Below are 19,528 nucleotides of genomic sequence, written 5' to 3' on the forward strand. Positions count from 1 at the left end.
GTCTTCCCACATGCTTCTTTATCTCCATGGAATGTTTTTTTTTTTCCTATACTCTGCCTCTCCTTCCTTCTTACTCACCCTCCAATCTAACCATACCATTCCTTCTTTAGGGAAATTGTCCCTAACTTCTGTCCAGATGATCTTTTTCTACAAGATCATAGGCATGTGCATCTCACTTGTCCCTCACTTGTAATACTTGAAAGTATAGATTAAAGTCTGTCTCTTCCACCTGTTCGTAAACTTCATGAGCAGTGGGACCATGTTTCAATTTGCTCACCATTTTTCCCACACAACTGGCTCTCTATATAGGCATATACATATTTATTAAGTGAATGAATTAGTGAAATTAATAGCAGAAACTATCATTTGAATGATTTATTCCCATTTTATTGAGGCCTTTCTGCTTGATTTTGTGACACCTTTTACTTTCATAAGGTTTATCATATTGTGTTATAATTATATTTTAATTATCTATCTCTTCTAGTAGACTGTGAACTCTGAATACTGGGTTGTACCTATTTTGTTCATAATTACATCCCCAGAGCTTATCACAGTAGTGTAAAACCTGATGTGTAGTAGGCACTCAAATATTTGTAGAATTAATGAATGCTAAGCCTGTAAATGCAATGTCATATATATTTTAAAACATTATCACTTAAGTTATCTGCATTTTTCATATTAACTTATTTCAGTTAGTGGTGATATTGCAACATGACTTTAATGTGTGTGTGTGTGGCTATTGTGTCATTTTGAAGTCAGTAGGAAGTGGTTAGTGTCTGATGTGATTCTTAGTTGATACTTATTGGTCTCAATTTCTAAATACACATATTCTTAAAAAGCAGATAAACTTCAGTCATTTCTGGCATTTGTTCTAATTCTTTTAAAGAGGTATGCATGTGTGCCTGCTAAGTCGCTTCAGTCGTTTCCAGCTCATTGCAACCCTATGCACTTAACTCGCCAGGCTTCTCTGTCCATTTGTATTCTCCAGGCAAGAATACTGAAGTGGGTTGCCATTCCCTCCTCCAGGGGATCTTCTGTACTCAAGGGTCGAACCTGAGTCTCTTATGTCTCTTGCATTGGCAGAAGGATTCTTTACCACTAGTGCCAGCTGGGATACAAAATGTAATTTTCCTGAGATGCTGCTGCTGCTAAGTCACTTCAGTCGTGTCGGACTCTAAGTAAATCAAAGCAAGTATAGGTGGAGCTAGATGGAGTTGTTAGGGAAACTAACACTTTACAGTAAAAATATGAGGGCTTGTGGAGTGCAAGCATTTTTCCTGCTAGAATACTATTGAATTAGGAACACTCTGCTTAATAATATTCATGCTTCTTTAAAGTCTCTTAAGTGTGGGTCTCTTCTAAAGACACACCATTGGAATTATCCAAATTCAAATGATTGGGAGTGAAAGAATATGTTACAATCACATTTTATATTATTATCCATTAAATAGCTTTGGATTATATAATGTTCAGCTGAAATATGCTGACAGCTATTTAGAAATCTAAGTAGAACTTTTGATGAACCCAGCCTACTTTGTTCAGTAGTTATATCTCAATCAGACAAGCTCGACTGTATAATTTTAGGTTTAGTCAAGATGAGATTTATGGGTATATCATATCCAAAGACTGCTGTGAAGAAAGTATGATTTGAAGAAATGAGTTATTAATCTTTGCTACAGAATATTAACAATGTCATGTGGCTTTTATGAGTAGGTATCTAGGAGGTAGTAGATTCATAAGCTCCCCAAAATAGATTTCTTCTTATATACCTCTGCTACTGGGAACATAATTAATAGTTACCTATTACTCATGAAATCCAAGCTTTTACTTCATTTATTAAATTCAACCTTAGTACAAAATTAGCAAAATTAAATAAGTACTGTCATGTTGTAGTGAATGAGATTGTCTGTCTTGCTTTTTTATGTGTATATACATGCTTGTTGGAGAAGGCGATGGCTCCCCACTCCAGTACTCTTGCCTGGAAAATCCCATGGGCAGGGGAGCCTGGTGGGCTGCAGTCCATGGGGTCACGAATAGTCAGACATGACTGAGCGACTTCACTTTCACTTTTCACTTTCCTGCACTGGAGAAGGAAATGGCAACCCACTCCAGTGTTCTTGTCTGGAGAATCCCAGGGATGGGGGAGCCTGGTGGGCTGCCGTCTATGGGATCGCACAGAGTTGGACACAACTGAAGCGATGCAGCAGCAGCAGCAGCATACATGCTTGTGTGTGTGTGGTGGTAGTACATGTGTTTTTGTTTACTATGACCAAATAGTAAATATGTATAAAATAAATGTATTTCTTGCTGAGTATGTTTCTGTTTCTGTTTTTGCAAGTAGTCATGCCTGACTGTTTTTTTTTTTTTTTGCGAGTCAAATTAATGATGATAAAATGTTACTGAGACAATTGCTTGTGTGATGTTTGCCACCACTTTTTAGTTTTGAATTTCAAAAGGCCAGTACCCAGAAGGTGTTTCATCTCCTCCCAGGTTCTGTGCCCTCAGTTAAGATAAGCGGTCTCCAGGGATGGTGACACATGGGTCACAGACCTGCTTTCTGGAAAGGAATGATTTTCCCTTGGGACTAGCTTTAACAAAGAGCACATTCTCACTGCTGAGTGAATGTTGAAAGAATTAGCTGATGGCTTTTATAATTATCTTATGATTTCTCTGTAAAAAGATAACTTTTTAAAGAGGCTATCTTATATATATTTGCATAAATATGAATTATGTTTAAAAGTTTTTATATGATCTGTACCAATACTTAAGAATATATGATAACAGTAGACAATATCATAGACAGAGAATCACAGGGTTGATGAAGTCCTTTGCAGTTTTTGTTTTTTTGTACAGCCACCCATCGAATTGTTTCTAAAATTTCCTCCCACAAAATACCCTTCCTGTTGCTATCCACTAGATAGGATCTGAAACTCATCTGAGGACTAAGTCAAAAGGCTATTGTGTGGAACAATGAAATGTAAATTGGGGTAATTCATGTGGCAACCCACTCCAGTACTCTTGCCTGGAAAATTCCATGGACAGAGGAGCCTTGTAGGCTACAATCCATGGGGTCACAAAGAGTCGGACACGACTGAGCGGCTTCACTTCACTTCACGTGAGAATAAGAATGCCTCCACATGGGAACATAGAGAGCTCTTCTAGCCAGAACTGCTTGCCTGGCCTGTATTACTCCACAGCTCTACTACCTACCAGGAGATTTTAAATACAAACACAAATAGGGCCACATAACACTTTGTTAGTTTTAATTTCTAACAATATTTACTGATTTATATAGGTGAAACCATCCAAGATTGATCTAAACTCTGGAATTTAAAATAAACCTCAGATATCAGATATTCTTAATCATCTTCTGCTGTGTCAGAGAATATCTGACTTTTTGTCTGTAGTATTGGCTGGCTTGCTCATGGATTTCCATCATTCTCTCAATAATCAGAATTTTCCTGCATCTATTCTAGTCTAAAAATAGGAATAGAAATTAAAAAAACATAAACACATATATTTTGCATTTGTGATTCTCCAGTGATTATATTTTCTACAACCAGAATAATGCTTTTTTCCTCTTCTTGACCAACTTCTTTAGCCTCTTGTACTTGTAGGAATTTGTGTATTTCTAATTAAAAAAAATTCTTCAATAGACCCATTAAGTACATTCCCTTGGTTATCTTATTAATGAATGTAAGCATTTTTATAGCATATCAACACATGCATTTCTAGTTTTTAAAAAGATCCACAGCTCTCTATTAGATTATGAGAGCTTAACTACATTTGAAACACATTAAAAAAATAATTGGATGTTTTAAGCTGTTTCATTTTTGTAACTCCAAATAATGGAACTTCTGAAAAAAACATAATTTCTATCAAAAGCCTAGCTTGAGAAAACTGATATTGGGTTTATGATCTAACCAGCTGATCATCTAGGTTAGTGTGCTTAAATATGGAGTCTGCTGTATAAATTGGTTTGGAAAACATTGTTCCACCTGCTCTAAGTGTGATCTCTGGTATCTAAGGGTCAAGTCACATTAGTATAAAGTTTTATGTTTGGGCTTTCACTTGAGATGATTCATATTATGCTTTGGGCTTTTGATCAAGAATAAATGTGGTGGAAGTTATGGTGCTTGGCCAACATTATCCCCTTCATGACTGAATTACACTTGCTTCCATCTGATCCTGCTTCCCTCATTCTGTTGTCGAACTGGTTTTGAGAGCAGCCCCCAATAAACCTCCCATAGTCAAGTTTCAGATTGTTCCTGGATGACTCTTTTTTAGATAATAAATAAATAAATAATATATATATTTAAATCTGAGCATGTAAAGAATTTCACTGCACATATTACAAATCTGCTACTAGAATTTTATCAATTATGTCTTTTGTGAAAAAATCTAGTTTATAAATTCTTGGATATTTTTCTGAAAAATATATGTCTTCCCTAAGAGCTGGCATGATTTAATTACTTTTAAGAAATATACATTAGGTTGAATTATAACTGTGGAAAATTCTTTAAGAGATAGGAATACCACACCACCTTACCTGCCTCCTCAGAAACCTGTACACAGGTCAAGAAGCCACAGTTAGAACCAGACATGGAACAACGGACTGGTTCAAAATTGGGAAAGGAGTATGTCAAGGCTGTATATTGTCACCCTGCTTATTTAACTTATATGAAGAGTACATCATGTGAAATTCCCAGCTGGATGAAGCACAAGCTAGAATCAAGAATGATGGGAGAAATATCAATAACCTCAGATATGCAAATTACACCACCTTTATGGCAGAAAGCAAGAGGAACTAAGGACCCTCTTGATGAAAGTGAAAGATGAGAGTGAAAAAGTTGGCTTAAAACTCAACACTCAGAAAACAAAAATCGTGGCATCTGGTCCCATCACTTCATGGCAAATAGATGGGGAAACGATGGAAACAGTGTCAGACTTTATTTTCTTGGGCTCCAAAATCACTGCAGGTGGTGACTGCAGCCATGAAATTAAGATGCTTGTTCCTTGGTAGAAAAGCTATGACAAAGCTAGACAACATATTAAAAAGCAGAGACATTACTTTGCCTACAAAAGTCTGTGTAATCAAAGCTATGGTTTTTCCAGTAGTCATGTATGGATGTGAGAGCTGGACAATAAAATAGGCTGAGTGCTGAAGAATTGATGCTTTTGAACCATGGTGTTGGAGAAGACTCTTGAGAGTCCCTTGGACTGCAAGGAGATCAAACCAGTCAATCCTAAAGGAAATCAATCCTGAATATCATTACAGGGACTAGTGCTAAAACTGAAACTCCAATACTTTGGCCACCTGAGGCAAAGAACTGACTCCTTGGAAGAGGTCCTGATGCCTGAAAGATTGAAGGCAGGAGGAGAAGGGGATGACAGAGGATAAGATGGTTGGATGGCATCACCAACTCAATGGACATGAGTTTGATCAAGCTCTGGGAGATGGTGAAGGACAAGGAAGCCTGGTGTGCTGCAGCCCATGGGATTGCAAAGAGTTGGAAACAACTGAGTGACTGAATAACAATATGGAACAGACATTTTGTAGATCAAAATGGTCAAGTATCTGTGATTCCAGAAGGTTCCACCTAATATGTTTTAATAATTTTCCCTTTTCCTTTGTTGTCAGGATGCTCATGGGTAAATCTGGTACTCAGCTGCAATATTAATCTTCAGCCTACATCTAATTGTGTAAATACCTTTCACCACATTTACATGTGTGTGTGCTCAGTTGCTCAGTCATGTCCAACTCTTTGTGACCCCATGGACTGTAGTCCACCAGGCTCCCCTGGCCATAGAATTTTCCAGACAAGACTACTGGAGTGGGTTGCCTTTCCCTACTCCACACTACATTTACAGCTCATAGTTATTTATAATATTTTGGAAAATAGGGAGAATAAAGTAAATAAATCCTTTTACATGAAATAAAACGATTTCTGCACATAGACAGTCTTGAACTTAAGCTGATCATTATTTTTAGTTTGCAGTAACAGCATTCCAGAGAGATAATGTTGAGACATAATTCAGAGATTATGAAAACAATAATAATAATAATTATTATTTGAGTAATTCAGAGTTCAAGAGATGTGTTTTACTTATTATTTTTAATAGCAAAACTTCCTTACATCTTAGTGGTCTTAATCTCTTTGATAATCTAAAGAACCAATTCACAATCTGCAACTGCTCTGGCCTTACAGGTGAAGGCTTTGAAACTCTGATTATGGTTTACCTCCCAGGTGGCTCAGTGGTAAAGAATCCACCTGCCAAGTGGGAGGCATGGGTTCAACTTTGGGCCTGGAAGATCCCCTGAAGAAGAAAATGGCAACCTACTTCAGTATTTTTGCCTGGGAAATCCCATGGACTGAGGAACCCGGGAGGCTACAGTCCATGGGGTCACAAAAGAGTCAGGCTTACTGACTTTACATTACTGAGCTTTTTGCTTTGTGTTCCAGTAATTTCAATCAGGAACCAATATCCTGTAGTGCTTAGGGAGCCAGGCCCTGTATTCCGACTCCCCCTTGCCAGTGGGATGATGACAGCCACGCCATTTAACCTTTCTAAGTCCTAGTGTCTTCAATTATAATGTAGATATTATTGATATCTATATCCTAAGACTGTAACAAAAAGTAAATGAAATAATATGTATAAAAGGCTTAGCAGAGTGCTTGATACTTGTTGCATATTTCTACATTTATCATTATTGTCATTTTTGCTGTAGTTGATGTTAATATTGCCCAAGTATATTGTAAATTTCTAGAGCCCTAGGGTCACAGCTATGACTTCCCATGGACACTTGATGTAACACAAACTGAAATAAGTACTCTAAGGATGCTTTTAGCATCAATGAATGGTGAAAAATTAGTTAATGAAAGTTGTATATTCTGATTCAACATACTTTTCTTAGAAAAATATACAGTGTTCTTTAGCATTCATTTGCATTGTGTGAAAATCAATCAGATTTGTGAATCTGAAAATGTTATTTATAATGTATATTTTGTAGATGTATGTGGATTAAGAAGGATTAATTTAAAACTGTAGAATAATCTAAATAGCTACCCTAAAAAATTACCACTGGCATTTTAATGAAATGTTATTTTACAACTTAAAGCTCATAGCAATATAATTAGTAATATGTGTAATCTTTATTACCAATCTTAATCTTTTTTATATGACTGAAAAATTATTTTATGGTAGTACAATTAAAATAATGCTAAAAATGTCAGCATAACAGAATTAAACTGAAGTAACTACTACAATATTGTAACCCAAACCAGCTAATTTAAATGCAAAATCCTTTGTAAAGGCTATTTATCTGAGCTAATGCATGTTAAGGGATTTAAGGAGTAGATTGTGAAACTGAAATAAAAGGAAAAATAAGCACTGTACAGCAATCTTTGCTATTGTTTAACATGAGGGAAATATTAAATAGGGTTATATATAGGCCACTTGAGGAAAATGTATTAGAAGCCATATTGCAGCATAGTAAATATAACGGGGACTGGTGGGCAATCCTATTTTTAGAGGCTTTTAAAGGGAAAGCTTAGAATACTTAAAGTTGTCCTTATATAAATAATGGTATATCATTAAGTATGATAATTAGACTGAAGATGCCCAGAATTTTAAGTCTATGTTTTGAAAGAGGAATTTCAAAATACTGGATAGTTGCTTAGTTGGCACATGACACTAGTTAGATTTTTCTCTGAATGCTTTTCTTTCTGTCAATTCATAATGACTTTAATAAAGTATTGTTATTATAAAGTGAGAATACAGAAGGGTTTAAAATTAAGATTTTTTAAAGCTGAAAATGAACTCAGTATCAAACATTGAAAATATAGAAAATTGAAAAAAAATCACCTAGGTTTTCATCACCTGTAAAGTATCAGACAATATTTAGTATATTTATTTCTAGTCTCTGTTCCTTCATGGATAATTTTTTAAACTTTTAATTAAAAATAATTATAATTATATTCAATATAATATTTATATGTAATACAAAGGAATCTAGGAGATATATAAAAATCCCTAATAATAGTGAATTAGCTGTATATTCCTTATATTATTTTAGTCATTCTTATCAGATCCTCAAAAAGTTTTGATGCCTATATATTTATTCCAGGTTTGGTACCAGTTGCATGTTATTTTAATGGCTGTTCTTAAACAGTTAGTTAACATTTAAAATATTTTCAGTTCAGCTCAGTCGCTTAGTCATGTCCGACTCTTTGTGACCCCATGGACTGCATCATGCCAGGCCTCCCTGTCCATCAACTCCCAGAGTTTACTCAAACTCATGTCCATCAAGTTGGTGATGCCATCCAATGATCTCATCCTCTGTTGTCCTCTTCTCCCACCTTCAATCTTTCCCATCATCAGGGTCTTTTCCAGTGAGTCAGTTCTTCACATCAGGTGGCCAAAGTATTGGAGTTTCAGTGTCAGCATCAGTCCTTCCTATGAATAGTCAGGACTGATTTCTTTTAGGATTGACTGGCTTGATCTTGCGGTCCAAGGGACTCTCAAGAGTCTTTTCCAACACGACAGTTCAAAAGCATCAATTCTTCAGTGTACAGCTTTATTTATAGTCCAACTCTCACATCCATACATAACTACTGGAAAAACCAAAGCTTTGACTAGGTGAACATTTGTCGGCAAAGTAATGTCTCTGCTTTTTAATATGCTGTCTAGGTTGGTCACAGTTTTTCTTCCAAGGAGCAAGTGTCTTTGAAATTCATGGCTGCAGTCACCATCTGCAGTGATTTTGGAGCCCCCCAAAATAGTCTCTCACTGTTTCCATTGTTTCCCCATCTGTTTGCCATGAAGTGATGGGACCGGATACCATGACCTTTGTTTTTGAATGTTGAATTTTAAGCCAACTTTTTCACTCTCGTCTTTCACCTTCATCAAGAGGCTCTTTAGTTCTTCTTTGCTTTCTGCCATAAGGTGCTGTCATCTGCATATCTGAGGTTGTTGATATTTCTCCTGGAAATCTCAATTCCAGCTTGTGCTTCATGCAGTCCAGCATTTCTCATGATGTACTTTGCATATAAGTTAAATAAGCAGGGTGACAATATGTAGCCTTGACATACTCCTTTCCCAATTTGAAACCAGGATGTTGTTCCATGTCTGGTTCTAACTGTTGCTTCTTGACTTGCATGCAGATTTCTCAGGAGGCAGGTCAGATGGTCTGGTATTCCCATCTCTTGAAGAAAATTCCACATTTTGTGGTGATCCACACAGTCAAAGGCTTCTGCATAGTCAATGAAGCAGAAGTAGATGTTTTTTTTTGGAACTCTCTCACTTTTTCAATGATCCAACAGATGTTGCCAATTTGATCTCTGGTTCCTCTGGCTTTTCTAAATCCAGCTTGAACATCTGGAAGTTCACGGTTCACGTACTGCTGAAGCCTGGCTTGGAGAATTTTGAGCATTACTTTGCTAGTGTGTGAGATGAGTGCAACTGTGTGGTAGTTTGAACATTCTTTGGCATTGCCTTTCTTTGGGATTGGAATGAAAACTGACCTTTTCCAGTCCTGTGGCCACTGCTGAGCTTTCCAGATTTGCTGGCATATTGAGTGCAGCACTTTCACAGCATCATCTTTTAGGATTTGAAATAACTGGAATTCCATCACCTCCCTAGCTTTATTTGTAGTGATGCTTCCTAAGGCCCACTTGACTTCGCATTCAAGGATATCTGATCACACCATCATGATTTTCTGGGTTGTGAAGATCAAAAATGATCTTCTGTGTATTATTGCCACGTCTTCTTAATATCTTCTGTTTCTGTTAGGTCCATACCATTTCTGTCCTTTATTGAGCCCATCTTTGCATGAAATGTTCCTTGGTATCTCTAATTTTCTTGAAGAGATCTTTAGACTTTTCCATTCTATTGTTTTCCTATATTTCTTTGCATTGATTGCTGAGAAAGTCTTTCTTATCTCTCCTTGCTATTCTTTGGAACTCTACATTCAAATGAGTATATCTTTCCTTTTCTCCTTTGCTTTTCACTTCTCTTCTATTTCTCTTCTCTTCTATCTTTTCACTTCTCTTCACTTCACAGCTATTTGTAAGGCCTCCTCAGACAACCATTTTGCCTTTTTGCATTTCTTTTCCTTGGGGATGGTCTTGATCCCCGCCTCCTGTACAGTGTCACAAACCTCCATCCATAGTTCATCAGGCACTCGTCTATCAGATCTAATCCCTTGAATCTAATCCCTGTCTATCAGATCTAATCCCTTGAATATTTACTAAAATATTTTAGTAAACTGTAAATTATTCCTTAAAACTATAATCCATTAATATGTAAATTATGACAGATGTATAGATAATAAATAAGAAAGAAACTGGACATTATAGTGTTTGCTGTCATGATTCAATTGTCAAAAGTGGAACTCCTTTACCAGGTGATGCTACACATTGCATATGTTTGTTTTCTATTTGGTAGGTCCCAGCACACTTTGAAAGTCCTGCAAGGACTCAGCTACAGAAGGTTCAGCGACAGCAAGTAAAACCCTTCATGACCCTTGACCACCAGATTCTCAACCAAAGTTTTAAAAGGTCACATCCTCCCACGCCAAGCAGTGAACTTCTGGTGCAGCATGGACACCCGTCTCCCGAGAGTGACACTGGTCTCACTGGAAATCCACTCACCAAGTTGCTAACTCTTGGCAAAGAAGATGACAATACAGAATGGCATGTATGTCTAATGACTAACTTAAGAAAATATATAGTTTTTTGAAAAAAAAAAAAAAAAAAACACTTCAAGAAATTGAAGTCAGTATTTTTATAGTAAACATTCTATATGCAAATTCCTTTAACAAAAAGGATATCTTATTAATTTTTAATAATTAGTTATTCCCATAAGAATTGTTATGCATAAAATATAACAATTCACTTAAAAATTTTTATTTCAGTTTGTATCAATGTGAGTCAAAATTGGTTAAGAAAATTTAGCTTGAATTGTACTGGTTTTCTGATAGCTTTAGTTAAAACATTTATCAACAGTTACATTTTCTGAAGTACCCATTAAGACAAAATAAGTGGAATTTAAATAGTAGTAAAAATTTATTCTAGAAATGTTTATCAGAATGAGACTAATAGTCTTCTTGCACTTAATATTTTATAGTATTGTATCTGAGTTTTTAATTACTGATTATTCATTCCTTTCTATTTTCAACAAATACTTGCTTTCCATTTACTAAGTAAGAGAAAATTTGAGGTGCTGAAGATATAAAATGAATGAATGTTTAGCTTTGTGGCGTTCAGAATTACTGTGACTTGCTTGTAAATGGACCTTAAAAAAATCCTGAAAAATCAGTAGAAGTGGGAAAGAACTTGAACTGGGAAAAAGACTTCCTTTAATATTTCAATGTAGAAAACCTATATCAATAACTGAGTTTTCTATTCTTTTCTTTTTTTCCATTTGATTAGTTAGATGAAGCTGTGGTCCTATTTGCTCCTAGATTTAATCTACCAATCTACATTCCTGGTGATTTTTACTGAATTCAGGTCACTGCTTTTTTTTTTTTTTTTTCACATTTTTCAAAGGAATTTATTAAGAAACAGGGGGGGGAAAATTTAAAGTACACAATCAAAGGAATCAAAGCGTTTACAACATAGCTTCTTCAGGCCAAGGGAAATCTATAGTCTCCAGGTGCAAAAGAATAATACTCAATATCTAAGTATTTAAATTCCAAATGATAGAGGAAAATTTTCTTTTGCAAATATTATGTTAATCTAGAAAAGAGAAAAGAGGAAAGATCTAGTAGATTGTTTAATAAAATATAAAGCAATCACAAAACATGACTAGTTAAAATCCAAAACTGAATATAAATCTCTACATGTATATTTACTTAAACTTTTCAGTAACAAGTATATAAAGAATTTTCCAAAAAAAATGTAGAACTAGATTCTCTGTTCACTCTATGAAGGTCATAAAAATATATGTAAGATGAGAATCATCTGTTCATCTGTATAGTAAATATTAGAACTCACCCAATACAATTGTCTTATAATTTTCTTCTTTCAAAGTTTTCAAAGTTTTTCCCTTGTGTGGAAGGTTGATTTACAAAGGAAAAAACAAATTCCAAAAGATATGCATATGCCTGTCAATTCTAGGCAAAACCCAGAAAATGATCAGAGTATGTATCTTATGAAATATGATGCTGTGATCGTACAGTGGTTAGTACTCTGTGTTGTGAAATATGTTTTCTAAAAAATGAGAAAGGATGAGTAACATATGTTAATTTTCTTAGTAAGCAGTTTTATTTCTTAGGAACACAGCTTTCCTTTTATTTTATAATAAGGTTGTACATTATATGAGAAATTTACCTGATCTTAGGGGTCCTTTAGGTGGTGTCAGTCAAAAGGAGTTGCGTGGCTGGGAAGGGTAGAAAGCTTCAGTATGTGCCGTGGTCTAGGGACAACATGCACGCTGGCTGCAGATAAACATTTTTAAAATTTTTAACCATTTTTCTTTAAACTGTGTATTAAAAGGCTCTTCTGTCATTAATGTCCAGTTAATCATAGTTTTATTTCATCTGTTATAGTTTTAATGTGTTTTTGAATTTAATTTATCATAGACACATTTTCACATACTGCCATCAATTCCAGTTTTGCTGCCTTTAGTAGCTAAGATACATCCTACTTTTTTGCCATTTCCTGATATTCTTTGATTAGTTCTAGGAGTCCTTGTCACAAAGCAGAAAGTGTGCAGTCTTTAGAGTCAGACAGCATGAGGTTAAAACCACCACTTACTAGTTGTGGGGTCTCAATCCTTAACCTCTCTTACTAACATTTCTACAGCTTGAAGAGTTCTTTTGATACTTACATTTTCTGGGTGGGTTGTAGGGAACTTCTGTGATCTTTTACTTTTATGATTAAATTATTTTTTATTGAGGAATATTTGACATAATAACTGTATACGTTTGAGGCATATAGCATGATGATTTAATATGCATATATTGTGAAATGATTAACCACAATAAATTCAGTTAACATCCATCTTGTCATGTAGACACAATAAAAGAAAAAGAAGAGAAAAGAAGAAAAAAAAAGTCCTCTTGAAAACTTTCCTGTATATCATATAACATTGTTAAATACAGTTGTCGCATTGTGTGCATTATACCCCTAGTAGTTATTTATCTTATAATTTTAGTTTGGATCTTGTGACCACCTTTCTCCAATTCCATACCACATTCCCCCACCCCACTTCTGGTAGCTACAAGTCTGATCTCTTTTTCTATGAGGTTTTTTTGTTTTTGTTTCATAATCCATATATAAGTGAGATCACACACTATTTGTCTTTCTCTGTCTGACTTATTTCACTTGGCATAATGCCCTCAAGGCCTATTCATGTTGTTGCCAATGATAGGATTTCCTTGTTTTTTTCATGCCTAAATGGCATTCTTGTTTATTTCACAGTTTCTTTAGCCATTCACTGATGAATGGACACAGGTTGCTTTCATATCTTGGTTTTGTAAATACTATGAACATGGGGCTGCAGATATCTTTTCAAGGTATTGTTTTTATTAGCTTTGGGTATATTCCCAGGAGTGGAATTTCGTTATCATATGGTAGTTCTATTTTTAATTTTTTTGAGGATCCTGAATACTGTTTTCTATAGTAGCTGTATCAATTTACAATCTCACCAATATCATAAAAGGGTAACCTTTTCCCCACATTCTTGCCAGCATTATTATCTTATCTTTTTGTGATTGGTATTCTCACAGGTATAAGGTGATATCTCATTGTGGTCTGAATTTGCATTCCCCTAATAACTAATGACGTTAAGCATCTTTTCATGTACCTGTTGCCCTTTTGTTTATTTTTCCTTGGAGAAATATGTATTCAGCTCCTTCTCTCATTTTTTAAATTGCATTTTTACTGTTGTTTTAGGAGCTTTTCTATAGGTCTTGGTTATTAATTCCTTATCAGATGTATGGTTTGCAAACATTTTTTTCCCCTTTCCATAGGTTGATCACTGGTGAATTATGCTTTTAATATGCACTGAGTTTAGTTTGCTAGTATCTTATTGAAAACTTTTGCATCTATATTCATCAGGGATATTGGCCTGTAGCTTTCTTTTTTAGTAATCTCATTTTCCGATTTTAGTATCAGGATAATGCTGGCCTCATAAAATCAGTTAGAGAGTGTTCCCTCCTCTTTGATTTTTTGGGAAGACTTTGAGAAGGATTGGTGTTTATTCTTCTTGAAATGTTTGGTAAAATTCACCAGTGAAGCCATCTGGTCCTGGGTTTTTCTCATTGGGGGATTTTTTATTACTAATTTAATTCAATCTCCACTAGTAATTGGTATATTCAGATTTTCTACTTCTTCTTGATTAAGTCTTAATAAGTTTTATGCTTCTAAGAACTTTTCCATTTCTTCTAGGTTTCACAGTTTTTTGAAAAATATAGTTGTTCTGTGTTGCCCTTTATGATCCTTTGAATTTGTTCAAATCTACTGTTTCTTTATTGATTCTCTGTGTGGATAATCTGTCCACTGTTGAGAGTGGTAAAAAGTCTTCAGATATTATTGTTTATAATTATTATACTGTTTATTTTTCTCATTAGCTCTGTTAGTTGTTGCTTTATATATTTATATGCTCTGATGTTGGGCTCATAAATTGTTATATCAGTTTGTTGTATTGACCGCTTTACCTTTATATAATGACTTTCCTTGTTTCTCTCTCTCTCTCTTTTTTTTTTTTTTGCCATTTTTAGTTTTGTCTGTTTTGTCTGATGTAATCAATGTAAACGATTCCTACTTTCTTTTAGTTGCCATTGTTTGAAATGTCTTTTTCCATCCCTTCACTCTCAATCCCTGTTTGTCCTTACAGTGAAAGTGAGTCTCCTAGAGACAGTGGTTGTTGAATCTTTTTTTTTTTAATCCACTCATTCACACTATGTCTTTGAATTGGATAATTTAATCTGTTTATATTTAAAACAATTACTAATAGGTAAGGGCTTGTGTGTGCTTGCGCTCAGTCATGTCTGACAACCTCCTGGACTGTAGCCCACCAGGTTCCTCTGTTCGTGGAATTTTCCAGGCAAGAATACTGGAGTGAATTGCCATTTTCTACTCTGAGGGATCTTTCTGACCCAGGGATCAAACCTGTGTCTCTTGCATCTACTGCCTTGGCAGGCACCACCTAGGAAGCTGTAAGGGCTTACTACAACAAAATGTTATTAGTTGCTTTCTGGTTGTTTGGTAGCTTCAACAGTCTCTGTTTCTTATCCTGCTATCTTTTTGTTTTGTTTTGTTTTGTCTTTTGGAATCAACATACTTTGACTTCTTTATCAAGTTCTTTTGTGTAATTAGTATAAGATTTTCCCTGTGTTTTCCACGTGCTCAGTTGCTTCAGTCTCTTGCAACAATCAACTGTAGTGATCCAGGTACGGGATTCTTCAGGCAGGATGCTGGAGTGAGGATGCTATGCCCTTCTCCAGGGGATCTTCCCAATTCACAGACTGAACCCCTGTCTCTTATGTCTTCTGTGTTGGCAGATGGGTTCTTTACCTCTAGCACCACTAGAGGTATCTATCTAGCTGTGTCATAACTTTTCTTCCAAGGAGCAAGGGTCTTTTGATTTCATGGCTGAAATCACCACCTGCAGTGATTTTGGACCCCAAGAAAATAAAGTCTGTCACTGTTTCCATTGTTTCCCCATCTATTTGCCATGAAGTGATGGAACTGGCCATGATCTTCATTTTCTGAATGTTGAGTTTTAAGCCAACTTTTCCACTCTCCTGTTTTATTTCCATCAAGAGGCTTTTTAGTTCCTCTTCACTTTCTGCCATAATGGTTGTGTCATCTGCATATCTGAAGTTATTGATATTTCTCCCTGCGATCTTGATTCCTGTTTGTGCTTCATCCAGCTGGGCATTTTGTGTGATGTACTCTGCATAGAAGTTAAATAAACAGGATGATAATATACAGCCTTGACATATTCCTTTTCAAATTTTGAACCAGTCCATCGTTCCATGTCAGATTTTAATGGTTGCTTCTTGACCTGCATACAGGTTTCTCAGGAGGCAGGTTAAGGTGGTCTGGTATTCCCATCTGTTTAAGAATTTTCCAGTTTGTTTGATCCACACAGTCAAAGGCTTTAGCATAGTCAGTGAATCAGAAGTAGATGTTCTTCTGCAATTCTCTTTCTTTTTCTATTATCCAACAGATGTTGGCATTTTGATCTCTGGGTCCTCTGTCTTTTCTAAATCCAGCTAGTAACACCTTATTTTAAATTGATAGCAAGTAACTTCAGTAGAATTTGTATTCTTTGTACTTCTCCTCGATTATTGCTATTAAAATTTATATGTTTTTGTATTGAATTATTAATAATAGATTATTATATTTCTTAATTTTGTTTCAGTATTGACCATCTGGTGATGTCCATGTGTAGAGTCTTCTCTGGTGTTGTTGGAAGAGGGTGTTTACTGTGATCAGTGCATTTTCTTGGCAAAACTCTGTTAGCCTTTGACCTGCTTGTTTTGTACTCCAAGGCCAAATTTGCCTGTTACTCCAGGTATCTCGACTTCCTACTTTTGGATCCCAGTGCTCTATAATAAAAAGGACATCATTTTTTTTTCATGTAGGTTACTAAACTTCCTTAAAAGGATTATTTTGAATTCTTTATTGATTTATCAGACAGTTCAAAGATCTCCATTTATTTAGAGTTAGTTATCTGAGTTTTATTAGTTTACTTTGGTGGTACCATATTTACCTGACTTTTTGTGATCCTTAATGCCTTGTGTTGGTTTCTGTGCATCTGATTAATAGGGCTGCCCTTGCAGACTTTACAGGCTTGCTTTGTCAATGACAGTTCTTCACAAGGCTGCTCAGTTTTGGTTTCTGGGTGAGTCTGCCACTAAAGTCTTTGTGCAGGTAATTCCTGTTATTATGATCTATTTGTGCCAGACATGGATTGGGGGTTGTGCCACCAGCTGACAGCAGCTGGATAGGACTGCTGACTTTGTTCCTTACACAAGTGAGGCTGTTGAATGGACTTCGTAGTTGCTTGAATTCTCTGATAAGGCTTACAACAAAAGTCTGTCTAGTCAAGGCTATGGTTTTTCAGTGGTCATGTATGGATGTGAGAGTTGGACTATAAAGAAAGCTGAGCACCAAAGAATTGATGCTTTTGGACTGTGGTGTTGGAGAAGACTCTTGAGAGTCCCTTGGACTGCAAGGAGATCCAACCAGTCCATTCTAAAGGAGATCAGTCCTGGGTGTTCATTGGAAGGACTGATGTTGAAGCTGAAACTCCAATACTTTGGTGACCTGATGTGAAGAACTGACTCATTTGAAAAGACCCTGATGCTGGGAAAGATTGAGGGCAGGAGGAGAAGGGGACGACAGAGGATGAGAAGGTTGGGTGGCATCACCGACTCAATGGACATGGGTTTGGGTGGACTCCAGGAGTTGGTGATGGACAGAGAGGCCTGGCGTGCTGGGGTTCATGGGGTCACAAAGAGTCGGAAATGACTGAGCAACTGAACTGAACTGAACTGAACTAGATAGTTGGGATTGAAATAGCAGATATAGCAGATGGAGCTATGAATTAGCTTCCCTCTCCTGGCAGAGAAGCAGGCCAGGGCCCTGGGCCTATGCAGTTCATTGTCTGGGGGCCTGACTAAGGCCTGAATATGCACTGAATCCCTTGGTAGGGTGAGGCCACTGATTTTGCCCTAGAGAGGAAATCATGGGTTGTGTTTTCTGTTCAAGTGCCACTGTATGTGGGGCTATTGAATGGGCCATGTATCTTCCTTGTGCTCTGGTTAAGCTCCCTGAAAGGATAGATTGAAGGCTGTATTCAATGATGAGCAAGACTATTAATTAGATTCCCTGCCCAGACAGTAAGAGAAGCTGCTCTAAAACCAGTAAAGCTCTTTGTGATCTTAACTCAATCTGATCCACACCCAAGTTCCTTGGCTGAACAGCGCCACTGGCTTTGCTCTCCAGTTCTGTTTGCTTTTTGCTCAGCTTGAGTGTGGCTCTGCTGTACAGCTTTCAGGTAATTTTGCTAACCTTTCTGATCAGTTGGAGTCAGAGGACACTATTCACAGTGGGTGAAGCTATTTTCAGCCCCTATGCCTGGGAGGGAAGGGATTGGGCCTCTCCAGGCTATTTTCAATTTTCCAAAGATGTTTTCAGGTTAGAGAGAGGCCAGGAGCTACCCTCAGCCTTGGCTATGAATTAATCTTTTTGTCTGTGCCTGCATGGGAAGATCCATGACTGGTATTGGCTTTGCTCTGGGGGTGATCTGCTCTGCTTATCCACCTGCCTCTTGGCTTGAGCACCACCATACCACACAGCTTTCAGGAGTTGTCCCTAGCTCTTCTGGTCAGATGAGGCTGCCAGGGGCCTCTGACTCATCATCTTGCCTGAGTATGGGCAAATGGGCTCTACAACTGATAAAACTCCTTTGAGGATCTGAATCAGTCAGATCTGAACCCCCCTAACCAATTATCTGGTCAGAGCGTACCCCTGATTTGGTTCTGCTGACAAGTGAAGCTGCTGGTTGGGGTTGCTCCTCAGGCATTAAAGGACTATCTGCCAAGATCTGTGTGTTGGTGTTACAAGCCCTCCCTGCTTCTCTATCATAGATTCTCAGCGACTGGATCCCATAGATTCCTCTCAATTCCCATGGTAAGAAATCAAAGTAGGGGCTCCCACAAAGCAACTTCACAATGTTGAAGGTGACTGATTGTCCCCGCTGAGTTCTCTTTTCCCACTGGAGCAACAAGGGGTCAGAGACCTCTCTGCATAGCGTTGTACTGTCTTAGTGAAACCAATAGGTGTCGTTTCCAGGGCTCCAAAGAGTTCTGGAACCACAGTACTTCATGTCTCAATGCAAAGAGTCCAGCAAAAGCAAAGTGGTAGGTGAGAAGAGATTTACTAGAATAGGATGCTTTTGAGACTTACAAGTTGGTGAGCAAGAAATGCTGCACCCTGAGAACTTAGTGGGCTATAGTTATAACCAAAGGAAAAGTGGGGAGTGGGAGAAGACCTTCTCTGTCTTTCTTGAGTAGACACCTTGTTTCCATCATTAGTTCTTCCCTCACACAGGGCAGTGGACTTTACTTGTCCCTTCCTGTATGGTTAGGGCGGGACTGTCATAGCACTTTGGAAAAATATTTTCAAGTCTCAGTACAATGAGGGTCTTTCATTTTGAAAAGTCACCTTCCCATAAATAATTGTTTGTTGTGTTCACAGAGCCTGTTTGGGAGGGTCATTAACTTATTGAGCTTATTGGGAAGGATGCGGGTCTCATGCCACCATTGCTTTATTGTTTGGGGGCATGTCTCGTGTTTCTGTTGTATGGTTTTGTTGCTAAGCAAACCTGCTTGGTTTTTGGTTTAGCAAACCTGCTTTCTTTAGTAATGCTTAATTTACAGGAGCTTTCCATCTTTTTCTACCTATATTCCCCTAGTGGGATTAAGTATTTAATCACCTATTTTGTCCCTTCGTTCTGTCCCTATCACTAGGGGAGGGTCAATGAGATCAACGTGCAGCTGCTTCTCTCA

At 36.9% G+C, this 19,528-nt stretch overlaps 1 protein-coding gene across 8 annotated transcripts in view; it reads left to right on the forward strand.

The window, feature by feature from the left end:
- TFEC (transcription factor EC) overlaps positions 1 to 19,528 on the forward strand; it is a 217,473-nt gene that overhangs the window by 142,167 nt on the left and 55,778 nt on the right. For all 8 annotated transcript variants that reach the window (XM_059885686.1, XM_059885687.1, XM_059885691.1 and 5 more), the window contains 1 exon segment: positions 10,447 to 10,698. In XM_059885686.1, coding sequence (XP_059741669.1) covers positions 10,447 to 10,698 — 252 coding nt within the window.

The sequence above is a fragment of the Bos taurus genome, chromosome 4, assembly GCF_002263795.3.
Source record: "Bos taurus isolate L1 Dominette 01449 registration number 42190680 breed Hereford chromosome 4, ARS-UCD2.0, whole genome shotgun sequence".
Lineage (NCBI taxonomy): Eukaryota > Metazoa > Chordata > Mammalia > Artiodactyla > Bovidae > Bos > Bos taurus.